Below are 21,534 nucleotides of genomic sequence, written 5' to 3'. Positions count from 1 at the left end.
TGAACAAGAATCACTTTACCGAAGGACACTTTCCGCTTGTTTCATTACAGTATACTGCTGCCAGCCGTAAGAGAGGGGTAAAGCCTTGCTTATCCTGGACATCAATCAGATCTATCAGTGGATTGGTGGCACCTTTGGAACTCTAAATGCAAACAAAATAGAGAAAGCTTTTAACAGGTTTGGAGTTCACCATCACTACATATATAAAAAATACACAGTTATAAAACATCACATGAAAATGTTATTGGTTGTGAAAACATAGCAGAGAATGGGGATTCAAGCATTTGATAAAGTTATCAGTTCTAGTAAATAAGGTTTGCTTTAACTTGTGACTGAGAGGCAGGAAATAGTTTTTTTTGCTAGTTTAAAACACACCAACATAAAAGCTTGAAATGAGTTTCACAGAATGTATCAAAAGAACAACAGGCGACATGAAAACTTGATTAGCGATACAATGTTCCAAGAGGGCGCCACACAAACTGTCTCCTGAAGTAACAGACATTTCAACTTATGTGTCTGTACATGCAGGACCTTTACTAAGTCCCTGTTTGTAATTAGCCACTGTGTTTTTTTCCAAAACTAAACACAGTGCACAAGCATCTTGCCATTTCACTGCTTGACGTCTATCCCTGTGATTAAATTAGACTTGTTAATAATACTCATACCTGTTTCCAGAGTAAATCAAAGACCTGGCACTGGTCTCCATGAACCACTTTACGAGCCATGAGATGTAGGACATTCTCTCCATCTTCTCCTGCTTCAAGGGAAATACTGGCTCCTTTGTTCATTAGTAACTGCAAAAGTCCTGTATTTATGGGATCCTGGAGATGGTTCAAGAGAGGTTTACTATTAACCGTACCCACAAGACACTTGCAGTTCTGTCTATGACAGGTAAAAATCACTCTTAATGATGGTTTCGACATTTTAACATGTTACCACCAGCGAAACTAAATATATTTAATTATCTACATTCACAGTCTTTTAATTAGAAAATGAAATTAATTAGTTTCTGAGTAAGATAAGCAATACCACTATAAGTCGCTGCTTGCGATTATACTATTTGATGAACATGTTACTGAGGTGCCCTCTGCCCCCCCCCCCCTCCTTCTCTCCAAAAATGCTGTCTACCAATCAAAACAGAGGTATTCTCCTAACCCAGTAGCTAATACGATGGAATGACAAGTTAGGATGATCATATAATCCTATGAATAGAATTATTGTATATCATATGTTAGCTGAGCCTATGCATGTTATGGAAAGTAACATCATATATCTTAAACTAGAGCAGTGCTTGGTTTGAAGGACTAAGAAAACTTGCAAATCACTTAGAACTTATTATTCCATTCGATAAAAATTTGCTACATGAATTTCACCTGCTGCATGGCAATGTTGACAGGAGTTTCACCAGAATCTGTCTTAGCAGAGATATCACAACCATGCTTCATCAGTATCGTGGCACACTCTATAATAGTCTCAAACTGTTTGGCCTTTTTGTCCTTCTCTCTTTGCTGAAGGAGTAATTAAAAGTATTGGAGATTTACATAATGGCACTATTGGAAACATAAGGCTTTTCCAACAGGTGGATTCTAAATATTCTTCAGTTAATACAAGCGCCTTTTATGTTAGTACTCAAACCATGGCTAATAGCTGTTAAGGATTGGATTGTACATGATGTATTTTAATGAAGGAGAAGGACCAGTGAATTAGCTGGAGGACAATATGTCAGCAGACTGGCTTTCATTGATCAGTGCTGCAATGTACAACACCAACCCTTTGCATCATCAAAATAAGACTCAGACTGTGATAATAATGTTAATATGAATCTAGTTAATGAAGGATAACATGACCACCTTTACATCCTCTTGTCCACAATCAGTTGCAGATATCTATCCCTATGGTGACATATCACAGTAAGTGGTTGACATGCAACTGTTCAATCATAACATCCTAATAACCTCCATTTAAAACAGCTGTCTACATTGCTTTTCTGTTGCAAGCAATACTCTTAAATACAAACTCACATGGTAGTCCGTTGCAAAGGCTGTGACTTTGAAACAAATGTCAATATGAATTATAAACCTACAACAATGACTTCTCTCTCCTAGGATACAAACCTTCTTACATAGAGGAATCTGGGTAAAAGGAGGTTATCTACCATCAATAAATTGTACTTAAATAGATCTTGTGCAGAACATTGCTCAAGTAAATTTCCATGAAAATAAGGTAACTGGGAAAACCTGGAAACCAGCTTTAGTGTTTGCTTTAGTTTAAATACATTACTTTGATGGAGATACTTACATTGATAGGACTGGATGCCAGGTGATGCATCTGTAGGCACAAGCAACACAGCAAAAGATTGTTAAAGGACACCCAACTAAATCAACAGATTATGAGCTAGAGCAGCATGTATGACATTTGAACTAGGATAATTTTAGCTGGAAATGCAAAGCTAGGTGCAGTTGAAATTGGTCAGATCTCTACATGATGCATGGTCCTTTGTACAAAAATCACTTTAGCATTTTCAGCAGTGGCGTAGGAAGGTACTTTTGAGTGGGGGGGCTGAAGACTGATGGACGGTCTGGGGGAGGGGTCTAAGGGGAGGGGGTGCCCCCTCCCCTTTGGAAATTTTTGCATTTCCAGGTGGCCTCAGATGCAATTTGGTGCAATATAGCACACTTCAACACCCACTCCATTTTGTAAACTTAATTTTGTATTTTCACCTGGCCTTAGATGCAATTTGGTGCTCCAAATGAGATTTTTTTTCTCATTTGAAAATGAAAAAGGGGTTTTGTGACTTGCTAAGCGGGGGGCGGAATGATACTTCCGCCCCTCCACATTTTTCACTGGAGGCCCCCCGGTTCCTACGCCCTTGATTTTCAGTATTTGAGTATGAAATATACACCACAAGACTGCTAAGCTTTACTTTCAGCACTCAATACCAAGTAGTTGATCTAAGCTCAAACGAACAGGATATGAATGAAGCAACCCAAGTCATACCAAAGTGAAATCATTGTTTGACATTAATTGGTAATTTATTGATAACACCTCCCTCAAACCCTTCTGTCAATTAGTCAGACAAATATGATTCAAGAAGCTAATATAGTCACATAATTGGCAGACTCACAGCATTCCATCCATCACCATCTTGTAGTTTCACATCTGCTTTCTTCTGTTCCACCAGAAACTTGAGTTGTTTGAGAGTTTCCTCATTAACACTGTTACTCAAAGTCATCATAACCATAGTCCAACCCTCTGCATCCCTAAAATCCACCCCGACACCTGCTTCTTTGATCAGTACATCTGCACAGTCTGAGTGGCCCTTCAGGAAGGCTATGCACAGGGGAGGAACCTGACAAAGTAACATGACAAAAACAGTGATCAGAATCCAACAGCTGACTCCATTATTCAACAGCTGAATCCAACATCCAGCATGAATCCAGAATCCAACAGGTGACTCCATTTCTGACTAGAGTTTGAACAGAGCTGATCTTTTCAAGGAAGTCTCTCTACCGTATCATGATGGAACAGAAGATTCATTGCTCTGTCAATTTGAAAACAGAGGGATAATATGTTCAAACTATCTCGGAAAAACGGATCACAACTTTACTGCTGTCAAGAGCAAATGTATTATGAAGGGATGAGTAGACCATGTCAAATCTGAGAAGTAAGAGATTCATCATATTGAATCCTGCATTCATGATCATTATTTACCGGGTCTTTTGAGCTCAGCAAAAAAACCTTCCTTAGGGATATTTTCAACACTACATCACATGCCATAGTTGTATATACTTCCTAAACCTAGAATCAATATATTGTATTTCAGCCTGGTACTTATCACAGATAACATATATAAAGGTGTCATCTCCAAAGTAACTAATGTAACTGATCACCATAGTGCTTGAAAAAAAAGGACCTGGCATGGCTGAAGATGTTCAAAGGACTTTTACATTTATATATTTTTGATATGTTTGACAAAGCAGCTGTTGTAACATTCTAAGCATTATGGTGGGAAAGGAATTGTGGAGCCTGTGATATATAGTGGGTTATAAGTTAAAAACAAACAGCCCTAACTATATGTAGCAGTATAAAAGTACACAGTTCTTAGTAAAACTATGCAAAGTAATGTCTAACTAGTGATTGCACATGTTTTGATAGTACAATATGGGTTGGCTACAAGTGCAATCATCATTTCTTTCAGCGTAACTACGTGGCCTGTGCAGCCAGAGGTACATACCATCCTGATGGCCTTACCTTCCAATCGTTCATGATGTTAGGATCAGCGCCAGCTTTGATGAGTAGCTTGACACAGTGCCACCAGCCGTATCCCGCAGCGTAGTGAGTTGGAGTATTCCCAGAGGTGTCTTTACTGTTTGGATCAGCTCCCTTTCTCAGCAGATAAGAGGCAATTATATAATGACCATTCATCACTGCATGGGTCAAAGGTGTTCTCTTCAACTTATCTAACAAAGGAAACAAATAGATGACACAAACATTCAATATTTCAAATAATAATACACCTGACCACCATTTAACATCACATACTCATAAGATATCCATTTTAAAGCAAACTGTAAGTAGCACTGTACTTGATCAGATGTACTGCAATGGTGACTATTAGAAAGAAACTCAATGTGGCTAGAACTGGTACAAATACAAATACACATAACCAGGATCATAGACATATAAGTAATGTGGTGGGCTTTGATCTGGCAAATTTTGCTCTTAGACAAGTAAAGTTTGTCAAGCTTTTGCAATGTTTATACATGTACATCTATTTTTACATATTTTGAAAAAATATTAATGAAACTGGGAAATTTGCTTCAAAAGTGTCTTTGGTAACAATGTCACAGTTTGAATACCTGTTAACGCACAGTCTGTGTAAAAGAGTGGTAAGCATTTGAAATCCACATGTGAAACCTCAAATCAGTTACAAATAATATCCATTACTTTAATTAAAATGTAACAAGTACAATAACAAAACAATATATTCAAAGGAATTATTATGAGATATTCTTTCTTTCCATTGAAGAAAACTAATTAACAATTGAGTTGATATCAGAATGCTAACATGAACAATTTATATAATTGTTTAACTTCACTTAAACACATTGAGGGACAAAGCTAGCACACTTCAATATGGTTAAACTACTGTGTACTACTGTAGTAAAATCATGAAATTCCCATAAGTCCTCATAATAGATACTGTTCCATAACTCGTCCTTCAACTAAAGACATTCAAGTATAGCAACCATGTATCAATTTTGTAGAAATATTGCAATAATTTGTGTTGGACTACTAACATTTGTATTCATTCATTAACACACTACCACAAATGTCACAATATACATGACTATCTACTCATTTTTCAGCATTTCAAATCTAGATGTGGATGCTACTTTTGTAGTGTTGAATTTTATTCACATTTCTTTCTCTAAACTGATGAATAACATGCTGAACCAGGAAGCCAACCTTCTGCCAAAGCAAAGTCATCTAGTTTAAATCACAGAGAATATGACAAACTTTGAGACCATTTGAGATAACTTGTTGACCTCTTCAGCCAATATTTGAGCCCATTTGAGATAGCCTGGGAACCCCTTGAAGCTCAGCTGGAAACGGATAAGGGCCATGTTTAAATCACCCAACACAGAATATCAACTCTTTGAAGCAGATTTAATTTCCTGGATGACTGTATGTATAGATGAAAGACCTATTATAGAGCCCCTTCACAAAACTAAACTAAAATGGACCAAACTATGTTCACCAACAGAAAATTATAGCATCGGAGAACTTGCAGATTAATTGCAGCTTTAATTTGGATTTATTACAAGTTATCACAAGGTTTCAGGCTTCAATACCTGTTGACCTCATGTGACTTTTGACCTCTACCAATTTCAATTAGTTTCTTTGCACTAAAGAAAGATGAACTTGAGTTATCACATTGACAAGATTTTCATACTTTGACTTAAATGTTGACTGCAAGTGACCTTTGACCTCCACCAATTGCAATAGGGTTCTTGCAATTACCAAGCTGGATCTGCATATGCAGTATGAAGTTCAACATAGATGTATTTTTTGAGTAATCGTGTTTACAAAGTTTTCAAACCTCTTTTGACCTTACAGAAAAGAATAGTGTTCTTGTACTCAGTGTGATGGATCCATATAGCAAGTATTATGAGTACAGAAGAAGCAGAGCTAATACCTTTGCCATCTATGCTAGCTTTAGCTTCCACAAGTGTCTTGACCACTTTGAAATGACCAGATCTACTCGCTATCATGATAGGGCTCAATTTGTTGGTGGCTGCTGAAGTTATTGCTTCAATGTTTGCTCCATTGCTGATAAGTAACTTGCAAGCTTCCTGTGATAAAACAACGATATGGTATTTAAGAGTGGAACAACACACCATCTGTACTACATGTTCTCATAATGTTCATTACACCTCATGAATGTGAACAAAGACATAGTTAAAATTGTCAAGAACTTTATATTGAATGATTGCAAAGTGGACTAGAAGTCTCAATACTTGGAAACAAAATACCATTGGTTCAGGTGTAAAACAACCTCGCAGAACATTAAAAAGAACTTCTGAATAACATTCATAATAACCATTGCAAAATGATGAGAATATGAAACTGTAACCTCCAAACTAAAAGATGCATGTGCTCAGAAATATCATCATAAAACATACTAACAAAACATAAAATATTACACTCTAAAGTTAATATCTGAAGCCAAAAGGATGACAAGTTGCACTGAAAATCTAAGACCTTATGAATTTAACTTGAAGCAAGGATTAGGTAGCAAGTTAACCTACAGTATCAATGATACAGAATTTGACAGACTGAGGCTAGAACTGTGCATAAGAAATGAACTATTTAAAGAAAAGACAAAGTTTAGGAAGCTGTGCAATCGTATCTTGTCAATGAAATGACACTGATCTTTCTGCTTTTATTTCCATGATACATTTACTAAATCTTAAAAATTCTTAAAAGATAAGGACAACCTGCTGACAGCAATAGTGAGCTTAGACCTATAAAACCTAGATGGTTACACATCACATAGCTAGTTCCTAATCCAATAAGATTTTAGGGCTATAAAACCTAGATGTTTATACATCACACAGCTACTGTAGTTCCTAATCCAATAAGAAGACAATTTGCTATTGAAAGGGCAAGATTTTCTTCCTCCTTGATATAATTGTCTTTCAATCTAGTGTGACAAGGAATCATACTGGATTTGATCGAGCCACAAATGGAAATTCAATGTAGTCAACTTGTCCCCCTCCAACCCCCCCCCCCCTATCCTTTTCCCTCCACAAAAATAAAAGCACCAAATGTATATTCAGCAAGTGCAAGTTAACAAGGAAGGTTTGTTATTCTATCATTTGTGAGGTGCATTTGTTTTCAAAATGTGTACAACGACACAATAGCCTACACAAACCAGACTAGAACTATATTGTACTTAAATGATAATGCAAAGACTATTCGTAGACCATACATATATATATATATATATATATTAACAAAATATCAACTGCAGTTTATGGGGGAGTTTATAGAATTAGTTCTTATAAATTAATTGGTCTCTTGAGTTCAATAAAGAGGACAGAATACGTACAGCCTGGCCGTTACTTGCTGCAAAGTGTAGGGCAGTTTTGCTTCCCATCACAGAGTCCACAAAACGAACTTCTTTCATCACTCCTGGCAAGGGAACTATAGGCAGGAAAACCGGAAAGAAACCAAGTAAGATATCAAACATGGAGAGCAGGCCGTCTGCTTATGCTCCCTATCTTAATGAACAGATTCCAAATGCTACTGAAGGCCAAATTGTATTGAAACAGGATAAAAAGTACATTTCATAGTCAACATTCTATTTAAATTGATATTAATTTCAATGAATGCAGCATCACTTGCAATGCAGACACTGTCTACTGAACTAGGAAAATTGGTTAATACAACAGCTCTGTAAAATATAGCATTCCTTACTTGATTTTCTGGGCTTCAAAAGAAAGATCATATTCTGGATTCGTCCGAGCTGTGATGCAATCATTAGTGGTGTTAGACCCATTGTTGTTGCTTGATTAGGAAATACTCCTCTATAATGAATAAAGACAAGAAACAAAACAAACATATACTAATAAGGTATATAATGGTAATACCTTCTGTTGTCCAGTTGTGACAGCACGCTATAACTTCAGATGTTACATACTTAGGTGTAATTCTGTATTCAACGGATTTGTATTGATATCAGTTAATACCATTTGCCCATTCAAACTATCCTATGAGAATAGATTCCCTGTTGATCCTTAATTTACACAAACATGGCAACATTCTCAAATTTTCCTAAGATCTAACCTAAACAACCATTATTCTCATGCTTTCTCTCCACGTCATATTTGTGGTAGATTAAGGAAATAAAGTAAATGTCACATTTCTTGTCGAGTACATATGGAGTAACAATCATACAACATACTGAGGCATTTAATCAAGATTTGCTTTCACTTTTTGGCTCAATCTCTTAACATGACTCTTGACTATATGTTAAAAAACATCAATGAATTCCAAGGCCAATTCATTTCTATGCATTGTGAAACATAATTTGACCTCTACTGTACCAGATTGATATATATATATGTAAGGAGACTTTATATTCATATGTAATCATCTCCTTGACACAAGGGCTTCAAGAGACTTGATATTAATATGTAATCATCACCTTGACACCAGTGCTTCAAGAGACTTGATATTAATATGTAATCATCTCCTTGATACAAGGGCTTCAAGAGACTTGATATTAATATGTAATCATCACCTTGACACCAGTGCTTCAAGAGACTTGATATTAATATGTAATCATCTCAATGACACCAGTGCTTCAAGAGACTTTATATTAATATGTAATCATCACCTTGACACCAGTGCTTCAAGAGACTTTATATTAATATGTAATCATCACCTTGACACCAGTGCTTCAAGAGACTTTATATAAATATGTAATCATCTCAATGACATCAGTGCTTCAAGAGACTTATATAAATATGTAATCATCACCTTGACACCAGTGCTTCAAGAGACTTTATATAAATATGTAATCATCACCTTGGCACCAGTGCTTCAAGAGACTTTATATTAATATGTAATCATCACCTTGACACCAGTGCTTCAAGAGACTTTATATAAATATGTAATCATCACCTTGACACCAGTGCTTCAAGAGGTCCACTACCTTCACAAGCTGCAGCGTAATGGATCAGTCCATAGCCGTTCTTATCGGTGATGTAAAACTCAGGAACCACAGCCAAAAGGGACAGCATCATATTTGGGTTTGGATTTATGGCTGACAAATGTAAGGGGGTGATCTAGACAACAGAAAATAATTGGTATTAACACTAGCATTACTAACATACTATTAACTGTTAGCTGTGCTGTACATCATTTCAACTATAACCAACAATTCCTCGACATTTCTGCAAACTATGTCCACAAATGTGCCTACCAATAGTCCATGACAAACTCTCAGTAAATTCCCCCAAAGTCTACCCGTAATATTGGGAAATAACACAAACTTATGTGTAAAGGTAGACTAGAGCACCATGGAAGTACCTTGACAATTTAGAAGACACTAACATGAGCACCTTACTAAGTAGTAGTAGTAGTATACTAATACTAATTACTGATACTACTGAGATAAATCAAGACATGGAATATCTTATCACAATACCAAGCAAGACTTAAGTATTGAAAAGGCCAGCTTTCTGCATGGCTTCAAAAGCTAATGTTTTTACGCTAAGACATAGCTGGCATGGACTAGTACTAGAAAGTTGTGTCAATACTATTTGTAGCTTTTTCATTGAGATTTCTTGTTTTTGTTCTGATAGTCCTATCACTATGTTTGGAATGTCATTCACCTGGACGGGTTAAACATACAAAAAAAATCCATTAGATACCATTAGAGATATACACTAATGAGTACAACTGCCAGCATTAAATGTACAAGTGATGAAAATACCTTTTGGTTGTCGTACGGTTTCTTCTTCACGGACACAGAACGAAAACGGGTGAGCTCCTCTGGTTTACTACAAGTCAATACCTTGAAAGAAATTTACAGTCAGTCTTTGAAGGACACTATAAATCCTCTGTTGAAAGCATGTCGATGTCTTTGCCTAATTACATCTTTAAAAATATCAATGTACTTCAGCACATCTAATCTTGTAAGCTTTGTTACAAAAAAACTTTAAATCATAGGGAAGTTCATTTTCAAAACAAATATCACCCACACTTGGATGGCATACACAACATTTTTACATAATACAACAAGACCTAACCTACTTTCCATATACCAAACAGGGTGTATTTTTAGTGTAACTATTAAGCCAATTTCTCTCTTTATTGAAACTGTGTGGAAGAATAAACACTTGATACAGTTTGAAGGGAATATTGCTAAACATTCTATTATGGTTGATCTGACCCAAAACATTCTTCAGATTCTCACCTCTTGATGAAGCTTGTTGAAACCAAACCCGTCACTTTCAACCGCTAATTTAACAAGCGCACCTGTGACTTTGTAAGAACCAGAACGAGCAAACTGCCAGATGCGATTGAATAGGTCATTCTGCAAATTCAAAAATAATCAAAACTGTTTTCTGCATGCATGGATGCAAAAATGGTTAATCTGTTATTAAATGTGATTTCACTACACTCTTTGCCAGGAGAAGTGTTTTAGCTCAAAGTAAACAGAATTATCAGTCTAAACGAAGCTGAGCTTAGGAAAACATTCTCTATTATTAAGCAATCCATATGGATTTCTTGCGGAACTCGGCACAAAACACCCCTTTACGCCGCAAATATCGCTTCAAAATAAGCACATTTTGCGCTAACCCTTTTCATAACATTCTGAGTAAAGCACTCACAAAACTCTTTCTTATGTCATTTTGAAGAATATTGTGTATTCTTTACAATAATGTGTTGTAATGTATATGCGTGTGAATTAAACCCCCTACTTTTTAATCTGAAAAAGTAAAAACCACTCCGGAAAGCTGTGAACGTCTTCAAAATGTCCCTATCTCTCAATGCTTACATTGTGCTTGCTGGGAGTGTGATTGGAAAACCAATTTCTTCCCTATGCCAAAGAAAAGCTTGTTGACTCCTCTCTCTAGTGATAAAAAATTTGACTTGATTAGTCAATATTAAGGCTCTGACTTTTCACCAGCAAATCAAATACATCGTATGGAATTTTGTGAAGTCCTCCTTTACGCGGCTAATCTGAACACACCACAGTGTGCAGTGCTCTCACAGCAATTTCAGAGAGTGAAAACCGCAACGCTTCCTGTGCGGATACAACAGCATTTAATTCTCCAACAACGGGCCATTTATAGAGCAAAAGTTTCCATATGCTATGAAAGGATACTTAAAAAGTATAGTTTGAATAAAATAAATGGACAAAAATTGAAAATTAAATGAACTCAAACCTTAAATTGATCCCCAAATTGTGTTGACTGCATAAATGGCTGGAGGGCAGAGATGTTGTCCACAATTTGAGCTGCCATGGCACTGTAGGTTCTTATGTGTGGTCTCATGTAGTAGGACTGAAAATCCTTAAATATGATAGCAAACAAGACAAATTGCAGTTCAATTTATATCCTCATAACCACTCTCACAAAACAAAAGGATTTATTTAATCATACAATTAAACAGATATGATACATATAATTATATATTCAGACCAACAAATGAGGCCTTTTTTTGCACTCTACTGTGACTGTAGTCTTTTGGATAGTAACATAGTTTTCCAATTATATTACATATCACAACCTTGAGGCAAATTGGAACTTCACTGTTACTTCAATTACAGGTTTGGGTCTCTTTTCTCATTTCCAATTAATTTTAATCATGCATAACAAAGGACTGCACTTTATAAATAATTACAATAAAACAATTTGTTTAATTTCTGCCTAGGCAGAAAACAACTTTTCAGATAGACTCTATTTTCCAAATAATGGAATATGTTATGCACAAAGGGTCTATTCTTACAAACCTTAGTAAAGGCATCATTCCCCTCTCTACCACCTCTAGCCACATTGATTGCTCGAACAGCATGTCCTAAACTCCGATAGTTGTATCTGTAATAAATGAAGAAGAGTCATCGAAGTTTGTCATCGAAAATAATTCCCAATAGAAAGTACTTTACAAAGAAACAGATCTACATAAAGACTGAACATCTCTCTGTTTAATGTCCAAGAATAATATAATTCTGAAAACTGAAAGGCAGAGAAATACTACTGTAAATGTATTCAAAATCACTGGATCCCAAAACTGCCTACAAGGAACTTACCATTGTATGCCAAATACACCACATGACTGTTCTTGTAATGCTTTAACAACATGGAGTGGTACAATGAAAGCACTCTACATAAAGGATTAATGATTAGGTTTTAGCATGAATAAATTTAGTACGATTTTCTAAAAGGAGAACCTTTTTCCCAACTACAGGAGGAATATACATGAGTGAATTAATATCAGGTTTACTAGACTTTCTAGTTTTGTCACCTACATGCCATGAGTGATGTCTGTCTAGGTTTGAGTTAACAACATTTAGACACATCGACTTCGGCTGACCTCTAGTGACCATTGACCCCAATATATTCTTGATGTACAGGGAAAAAATGGCTGAGGTTGATTTCTTCAAGGGAACACAAATCCATCCATGATAGGCTTTCATGATAGAGATCTTTGTGAAAGACAACTCACCAAAACAGAAAAGATATCTTGTATTATTTGGGAGAGATCCTAGCTTAAAGGTCATGCCTGGGAGCTGTCATTTTGTAAATATGTGAGGTAATATTTTGTGGATGTATCTGGTAACTGCAGAGTGAATGGCATCATCATGGCAACTCAGCTGCACATGTTCTTGTTTTTCCTTAAATATTTAGCTGATTTATCCAGAGAGGAAGCTAATATTTCTAAATGAAATAATTTTCATTTTTTACTATGCAAACATTTAAAAATGCATCAGATTTCAAGGATATATCAACAAGAAACTTATTATACAAAAGTAAAGCTTTTGAAAACAACTTCCATGACATCTAAGACCAACTACTGTATTCCACTGGGTTTAGAAAGTCGAAATAAACTACATTCAATCAACTGTCATTCCAGTTTAGGGAAATGATATTGAAAGGGAGTTTTCAAATATCAGTGTGGAATGTTTCTGTTTAAGACGTTACCTTCATCCTACCCTGGAATATCCATTAAAATACATGGGAACCACATTGTATGTTTGAGCTAAGTAAAAGTTGCCCTTCTTGTGATTTTATTCTTATGTTTTCACATATTTCAGGCATTGTGTTTACTAGCTTGCCTTCACAAAAACACACACACAACAGAAAGCATAGCTTCACTGTGTTTCTGCAAGTAGGCAACAAAAAGATTAGAAAACTAGATTTTTTTATGTATAAAGTTTAGCACTGGTTATCCTTGTCATTTTACAAGCAATCACATTTAATCAAGCAGCATCATCATCCTTGTAGTATCTGCCAGGAACCCAAAGCATTTTACTTTTCCTCATTCAGCTACACATACTATCAATAACAAGCATTGTCTTGTAAACCTCCTATTCTGACCTGCCAGTATTTTCTTTCTGCAGGGATGGTCTGCCTAGGGTCATCCTTGCCTTTCCATGCTGAATATCATCTAACTCTTTCAAGAGCAACTGAACAGCAGCTTTGTTCTTCATTTTCATTGCAGTACAAAGAGCATCATCAGCAATGTCCACACTCCTTCGCATAAAGAGAGTAGGAACCTCCTTTGTATTCTTGATCAACTTCTGTAAGAGGGGCATATTATTGGTCAGAACAGCCTGGATGGCAGTCTTTGCCTTCCCTAGTCCAGACAGTTCAAGGGCGCCTGCTCCATTCCTTAAAGTAAAAGAGATACATCAACATTAAAATACCATATTTTACAAGGATGACACAATCATTGTTGAAATCTGAAGTCAGATATGAGCTGCCAGCCTGCTTTTAGCTACTTGTTCCCACATTCCCGATTTCTGCTCTAATTATAACGGAAAGCGTTCATGCAAACCAAATATTCAAAGACTTTTATTCTAGCATAGGACTAAACTCATAAGTACCAATTTGTACTGGGGGGGGGCTAACAAAATTTCATACTGGAGAGGGGTCTAAGGGGAGTGGTGGCCCTCCCCTTTGAGAAATCTTAGTGAAATGGAGGGTGCTTTGATGCAAAATGGTGCTATAGTTTGCAAATGTTTAAACAAGTTTGAAGCATTTTCAACAGTTGAGGTTATGCCGTACATTTATGCTGTATATTTTGGACACTAGCATTTTTTGTAATATTCTGTCTGCTGGAGTGTTGGGCAGGGGGGGGGGGATATCACTTGAGGGGATGGCTTAAGCTCACCAGAAGTATACAAGGTTGCACTGTAGTATATAGATGTTGTAAAGATAAGTATAAGGGCTAGGATTTTGCTTGCCTTCTAATGTGCTTCAAACCAGCAGTAACTTCTTTTTATAAAAATGTATTTTCTGTTACAATTACAGCAATCACTGTCAAAACTATTTAATTATTCTTGTTTGATGAGTTTGTCTCATCTCTAAGACATTTGCTGTGACTAGTCATAAGTACTTTAGTACAGTGTTCATAAGATTTTGCTTAGTTGAATATTCTTAATCAACGACTAGCAAACTTTGTTTCACAGGGTAAAGTTAAAATATATTTGATGACATCACTCATCATATATTTTACCCTCTCATTTGTGTATCTACAATAGTCCCTGCCACTACTTCCAGCTAGGTCAATCATGAGAGAAGTTTTACGAGTTACATGAAGTTTGTTCACCAATGTTTGTTCCAAGATTCTTTCTGATCAGTGTCATCATGATTCTTTGTTTGTAATGTTTCATTTTCAGGTCTTCTACTTAGTTAATCTGTCTACATCCTGATTGTCTGAAACTCTGAATAAGTATCTGTTCATGTAAATTATTATTGCTGGCATTACCTCATTGCATTGCTTGTACCCGATGGACTGTAGATAAGAATAGGCTACCTTGTTCATTTGATGGTTTTTCATTACCCTGCTTAAAAATTATTTGCGTATATTTGAGGCAATCTGGTCATATATAGTACTCTTCTCTACCATCCAACCAGACTGTACAATGTTGTATCTATTCCCCAAATCCTCATCGTATGAGCACCATCCAAGGGTAAGGCCAGTGGCTGTTTCCTTTGTGTTTGGATCACTTGCCAAGAACTATATCAACATTAAAGCTTGTATGCATTGTATTACACCTCAACAAAAAAACACTTACTTTTCTTCAAACATCAGATCTTTTTTGGCAATCTCAATGGCAAGGTTGGGAGTTAGCTTGTCATTTGGATGGACAGCTGGTTTCTTCTTTCCATCCTTCTGAGCACCTTTGGCAGTGCTTGTAGCCTTTTTTGAGCCAGTTTGCCCTTCAATAAAAACAAAATAGCCTTGTGTTATAGATACAAAAGCAAAATGATGACAAGTCACTTTGTTTAAACTAGTAGAAGTGCATGGTAAATTGTATAGTCTTCTGAAGAAGTAACTGTTATGAGCAAAGTCTCTGTGAATCTACTTACCAGAAAGAACTCGGCAATGCAGATGTTGTGCATTGAAAGATTGACTTACAGTACTGACCACAACTTTAGGTAAGCACCATAGAGAAGTTTAATACTGCAGAATCTCAATATTACTGATGAGCTTGTACTTTGATGCCCAGTGTGTCAGCAGTAAAGGCATTGCCAGGTATGGTGGGTGGAAGTTATATAAGGCATGTTTGTTAGCAGACGTTTTCATGCACCAGTTGTGAAATAACAAATACTGCACAATCAACTCAACGACAACATTAGCAAGATAAAGCCTTATTACCTTCAAGCCAATCCCCAACAAACAGAACTCAGACTGGTAGGAGAACTTTCAAACTTACTACTGTATGATTTCACAATTGTATTATATATTGTGTGAGAGCCTCATGTGCCTGAAATGGTTTAGGTTAAACAAAATAGGTACCTTTCGTAAACAATTCCAATGTAGTACACAGTGACAAAATTTCAAAAGAATGCCCAAGGGATCTATCAGCAGAAGCAAAAACACAATGTTGCCTTCCAGCATTACAATGTATCAATACATAGTAGTACCTACTGAGATTTAAAAAAAAAAGGACATACTATTAACTACTAAATACTATATCTAAACTGAGCATAGACAGAAGAACATCTCTGTCTAGATGTAGAGAGCAACTTAGAGCAGCTTCTTGAATCAAGTTTGATTATGTCTATTACTGTATATTTCCAAAATCATACAACAGTCTCTGTCTTTAGCTGCACATGATATTGATACAGTTCAGGTAGCAAAATTAAAAGTGGGAAATTTGGAAACAATTTCAAGTTTGTGCTTAACATATTTTTACAGAATATATGAAATGTGTCTGGACAAAAAAATGATATGAAATTGCAAGATCATTATTAAATAAGTCATTGATTAACATTTATCTGTTGTCTTAGATTAATTTATTGCTATCACATTTTGAGAAGTACTAGGTAGGTTTGGTATGATTGCTGACCAAATGCAAACACACTATAAATTACTGACTTTGAACACACCTTTCTTTGTTGGATTTTTCTTTTTTGGTGATGCATTTTTCACTCCTCCCTTCTTTTTCGGTGATGCAGTTTTAGCTCCTTTCTTCTTTGGCGATGCTTTTTTCTTGTTCTGGGTTTTCTTTCTTGGGACTGGCTTCTTTTTTTCAACTTTCTTTGCTGGTGGCTTCTTTTGGACTGTTAAGTAAAGAAATAATGTATCTGTTTATCAGAACAATTAGAATATGAAGAAAGAATATGAAACTGTTTCCATGAGATCTGAAGAAATGTAATTCTATAATAGGGTAAATTAATGACTAAGAGTGAGTTATGCAGATACTCACTGAGGAGAAGTGATGGATGAGGAATTTTCCTGATTGGTTGAAGACTACTGGAATTTGCATACCAGTACCTGTAGATCAGTTGTGCAATATACAAACCACAGATATATGGGTTCCTGAGGGTGAGCCTTTTGGTTTTAATCCACCATGGTGTTGAACGTGTTCATTATTGTCATTAGTACCTGTAGATCAGTTGTGCCCACAGAGATATGTGTTCCTGAGGGTGAGCCTTTATGGTTCTAATCCCACTGGTGTTCAAACTTTCTCATTAATGTCATGATTGCCTCATCAGGTGCAGTTTGCAGATCAGCTGTGAGCCACAGAGATATGTGTTCCTCAGGGTGAGCCTTTACGGTTCTCATCCCATGGTGTTTGGAACTTTTATCTATATGATTGGGTTACTTGAGTAACAATTCATGAGAGAACTGGAAACAGCCATGTTGTTGAAACTTAACAGCAGATGTCTTGTGTGGTTGGGAGGAAGTAATAGACTTCCTAAACTATCCAACCACTTTGGCATACGGATTATTGGGCTACAGCAGATGTAGTGAAGAAGTCCAAAGAAATATCCCTGTGAGTGGGGCCAATTGTCAGAAAGACATAATTTATAATGTAATTCCAAATTCATGAAATTAATCCATACAGCAATCCCTGATGATTTCTACACTGTACCCGTCTTATAAGCTCTCATGCAAAACTTCAGTCTCCTACGTAGAACTATGTATGTTTTACTTCACAACGATAACAGCTATTTAAGCTTAAGTATTAACAAACCTTTCTTAGTCTTAGGAGCAGCTTTCTTAGGGGTTTTAACTGGTGATTTCTTTGCAGCAGTCCCTTTACCAGTCCCTTTACCAGTTTTTCTCTGCTTTGCTGGGACTGTTGAAACCGCTGACGAGGATTTACGCTTCATTTCTGAGAAGAAACAGACTGGATAATTAGTATCAAGTCACTTTTCTTAATCGGCAACCAAGTGTACTGTTTCCTGTCTGACTACATGAACTGAGTTTGCGTGCTTGATTCAACTTTGTAATATTTTAAACATAGCTATACAGCCTGAATCTTCTTGCTTTGTACAGAAGAAATTAATCTAAATTTTCAATTTTTTCCCAAGTTCTCCAAAAGTATTGGCCTAGCTAAAGGTTAGGTCTACATTAGCTGCATAAATTTCGAGAAAAGAAAATAATAATAGCAAAATGTTTTGGACCTCACAGACTTCAGAGTTGTTACTGTATAGTACCAATGAAGGGCAACATTTTCTTTAAAAACAAAAATGTTTGTGCAAAACACACAACAGGTCAGAACTCAGAACACAACATTATTCCACTTGCATACAATAAGAGAAAGGGAGAAATATATTCAACTTAAAAACAAAATTGTATTTAGGAACAACTGTTTATGGTCATGTAAAAAACCAACATGGGGCTCAAATCAAATAATAAATGGCTGTAGCACAACATTTTGCTAATACTGTTTTCTTGATAGGGACATGCTAAATCCCAACTCACTAACACAGTGTATGCCCTATAGCATTTGGCTGTGTAGCAAACTTTCATTGCACAGTAAGCGTACATTGAAATTGTAGTTGAAAATTGGCAAGCATATCTAGATATAACCGTTCATGTTAATATCAGAAAAAAAATGTTCCATAAACACATGGTACAATGTACAGGTAGACTGCAGAAAAAAATCAAATGACAAGTGTAAACTACTGTAGCTAATACACAACAACAACTGTCACAACTTTGATCATGGCTTTAGTGGCAAATAACTCCAAAAGTCCAAAACTGACCTACTTTAGATATTTACTAATGATGAACTGTCCTCCCTCTGTGACTGGCACATTCTGGCCTACTTTCTTCTCATGAAACCATGCCCTCCAAAAGCATCTTGAAAGAATCTTGAATAAGGTTCCTATGCTCTACCAAAGGTAGGAATTGTTTAGATTTCTGTACTCTCATTATGTTCTACATACTTTGCGTCGTAGGAGGGTGGTAGACTGGAATGGACCTGTCACCAAGGGAGAACAGTGCTAAAAGGTTACCAAGTGTTGTAGTCACTTTGAGAAACTCTTGTTCTAATCTATGGTAAAATATTTACCTACAGTAGATGCCATTTGAGATTCAGTTGAGTATATTTCCATTTTCTCCATCCAAAGGTCAGTGGGAAAGTAATCACAACCCTGGTCTGTTCTGACCTATTTCCATTAATTTATGTAAATTTCTATTAATGCCATGTTGATTAAAAAATTCAAGCATAAATTACAGTAACTACCTCCAGCCATATCCTATGAAGTTGTTAGTTGCCAATGTTGCACAGTAAAATACAAATGAACCACTCAATAAAAAATCAGAAACTGTCTAAATTCATAACATTTATAGTGAAAATGAAGGTTCAAATATTACATGATACAATGGCCTATAATTGTTCTTTTATCATTGTGTATGTACAGTAGTTTGAACAGTAGTTTATATTGCAATATGCTAGTCTTGTGAGGTTCTTTGACATTAATTCAACGAATAACAGTTGTTGTTGGAAAAGACATTTGACTTCTTGGCCTACAAGTGAAAAACTGTAGAACAACAACCATGCTGCAAACAAGAATGCAAGTAGGAAACAGCTACCAAATTTGAGCTTGCAAGCCTCAAGCCATGGACAGTACAGTCCTGATTCTTACATATTTAGACTGCAGTATGAAAGAGCTTGGGAAATATTTCATAATTTTCTTCTTTTTTCACAAAACAGTTTACTCTGTAACTGAGTACTCTGTTTGCTTGTTAATAGAATCCTCTTCCTTTCAGACAGATGAAAATCATAGTCATCAATGTTGTATTAGAGATAGACACACTACCAGCCACGCAATGCAAGCTGAATCAAGAACCCTTGATCATTTAATGATAAGTGCACTATATAGACTAATGACAATTTTCATAAATTTTGACTGCACTATAGGTTTCACTGGTGTTTCCCTAACCAAGAGTGCTTTACAGTCAGGTTGAGTACAGTGTATATACAGTACCTGCTTCAGTGTAATGGCCAACCACTTGAACAATAGCTTGCAGATCAAACAGAGTCAAAATCCACATCTTTCACGGTAACACGTCTAAATAGATGTCACCATGTTGCATGCTATTTTTTGTTAAGATACAACACTCAGGTAGATCGATGTGTTAAAACTCTATATATTAAATGCCAGCATACAGTAACTAAGGTATCAGTGATATACAATTGATTTACTGTACAGTAGCTTGCAGAGTTATTCTTTTTACATTACAGTATCAATGCAATCTCCATATCTAACTAAATGTGTGTATCAACTTTTCCAGAGTGGGCACATGGGATGAGCAACAAGTATTTTTTTAACATGAACCAGATAGCCAGTTGGCTTTGTGATTCCTTGCCACACAATCTGCTAAACATTCAAAATAACTATCTGAATAATGTAGAGCATGTGAGTTGTCATTATTATGTCTTATTCTATGACATATGTAGCATTGTGAGAACCTGTATACTTTTGCGATATTTGCTGACAAACTGCTTTAGTGTTGTTTTTTATTGGTTAGGCTAGTTTTTGAAAGCAGATTATGTGTACTGCTACCTTATAAGTTGTAGTTGAGTTATCACAACTTAGATTTTGAGGGCGTTTAATCAAACTTCCAAAGTGTAATCGCTACAACTGGCGATTAATCGATTACGACTATCATCACTAAAAGGTATAGCGACTGCTATCATATACCAAACAGTTGTTTTGGGGATTAGGCTAAATATATACGTCATGCAATAAGACAAAATGGCCGTTCTTCAAATTGGCAATGACGACGGTTGCACTTCATATATTTCAAAGTCATTTTGGTAAAATTCATAATGATATGGGTTATGAGTTTGGAATAGACATTATCTAGCACATATATTTATAAATGTCTAGTTTTTTCCTCAACATGCACTTGAAGCCCTTCTTATTACAGTAGCATGGTGGGCTCATAATTGACGCACTTGAGGATTTGATCAACGATGTCTATCAAGGAAAAATTCAACTCAACTGTATGCGTTTTTCATATGTGTGGTTTCTCAGAAATGTAATGAACTCAAAATATTTATTGTTTTGTGCAGATGCAACGTACAATTGAGCAGAACTTGACCACAAAATGTCTGCCGTGTCAAGTTCTTTCATACCCCTAAATTGACACATTCCTCGATAAGCTTACTTTAACTTTTGTGTAAGTATACATCAATTGACTTTGAATGCTGTTTGCTATGCTCTGAGCCCCTAAGCTCAGACAGGTCAGGTCCCAGAGAGTAGTGGTATCACGCTGTGGTAATATTGGTTATTTTTAGGGAGTAAGATTTCCAAATCCCAAAAATATGTGCAAAATTGGGGGGAGGGGTGTTGAAAGCTTAAAAAAAAAATGATCAGCACATGGCTGAAATGGATTCAAACTCATGAAATATGTGACTCTGCTTCGCTGCAAAAAGTGTAAGTTGCCTGCTCTATCGTTGCCAGTAATATTTGAAGGTGTGTCAATTACGAAGGTGCGTCAATTATGAAGCCTTTACTATACTATTACAACTAGACCTCGAGC

The 21,534-nt window shown here is 36.1% G+C and overlaps 1 protein-coding gene across 1 annotated transcript in view; it reads right to left on the bottom strand.

Moving 5' to 3' along the window:
- Positions 1-21,534, bottom strand: part of LOC139970677 (poly [ADP-ribose] polymerase tankyrase-like) — a 52,255-nt gene that overhangs the window by 30,228 nt on the left and 493 nt on the right. Inside the window, exons 2-19 of the mRNA XM_071976572.1 lie at positions 17,729-17,869; positions 16,638-16,811; positions 15,320-15,464; positions 13,617-13,910; positions 12,032-12,116; positions 11,466-11,591; positions 10,490-10,609; positions 10,007-10,087; positions 9,193-9,356; positions 7,984-8,093; positions 7,616-7,710; positions 6,200-6,356; positions 4,252-4,460; positions 3,125-3,349; positions 2,299-2,328; positions 1,374-1,508; positions 666-821; positions 20-142 (exon numbers count right to left, since the gene is read on the bottom strand). Coding sequence (XP_071832673.1) covers positions 20-142; positions 666-821; positions 1,374-1,508; positions 2,299-2,328; positions 3,125-3,349; positions 4,252-4,460; positions 6,200-6,356; positions 7,616-7,710; positions 7,984-8,093; positions 9,193-9,356; positions 10,007-10,087; positions 10,490-10,609; positions 11,466-11,591; positions 12,032-12,116; positions 13,617-13,910; positions 15,320-15,464; positions 16,638-16,811; positions 17,729-17,867 — 2,568 coding nt within the window. The 5' untranslated portion in view covers positions 17,868-17,869. The remainder of the gene's footprint in view (positions 1-19; positions 143-665; positions 822-1,373; positions 1,509-2,298; positions 2,329-3,124; positions 3,350-4,251; positions 4,461-6,199; positions 6,357-7,615; positions 7,711-7,983; positions 8,094-9,192; positions 9,357-10,006; positions 10,088-10,489; positions 10,610-11,465; positions 11,592-12,031; positions 12,117-13,616; positions 13,911-15,319; positions 15,465-16,637; positions 16,812-17,728; positions 17,870-21,534) is intronic.

Source organism: Apostichopus japonicus, chromosome 8 (assembly GCF_037975245.1).
Source record: "Apostichopus japonicus isolate 1M-3 chromosome 8, ASM3797524v1, whole genome shotgun sequence".
In the NCBI taxonomy this organism is placed as follows: domain Eukaryota; kingdom Metazoa; phylum Echinodermata; class Holothuroidea; order Aspidochirotida; family Stichopodidae; genus Apostichopus; species Apostichopus japonicus.
Note: the sequence above shows the minus strand (reverse complement) of the source record. Positions and strands in the feature narration are given on the sequence as shown.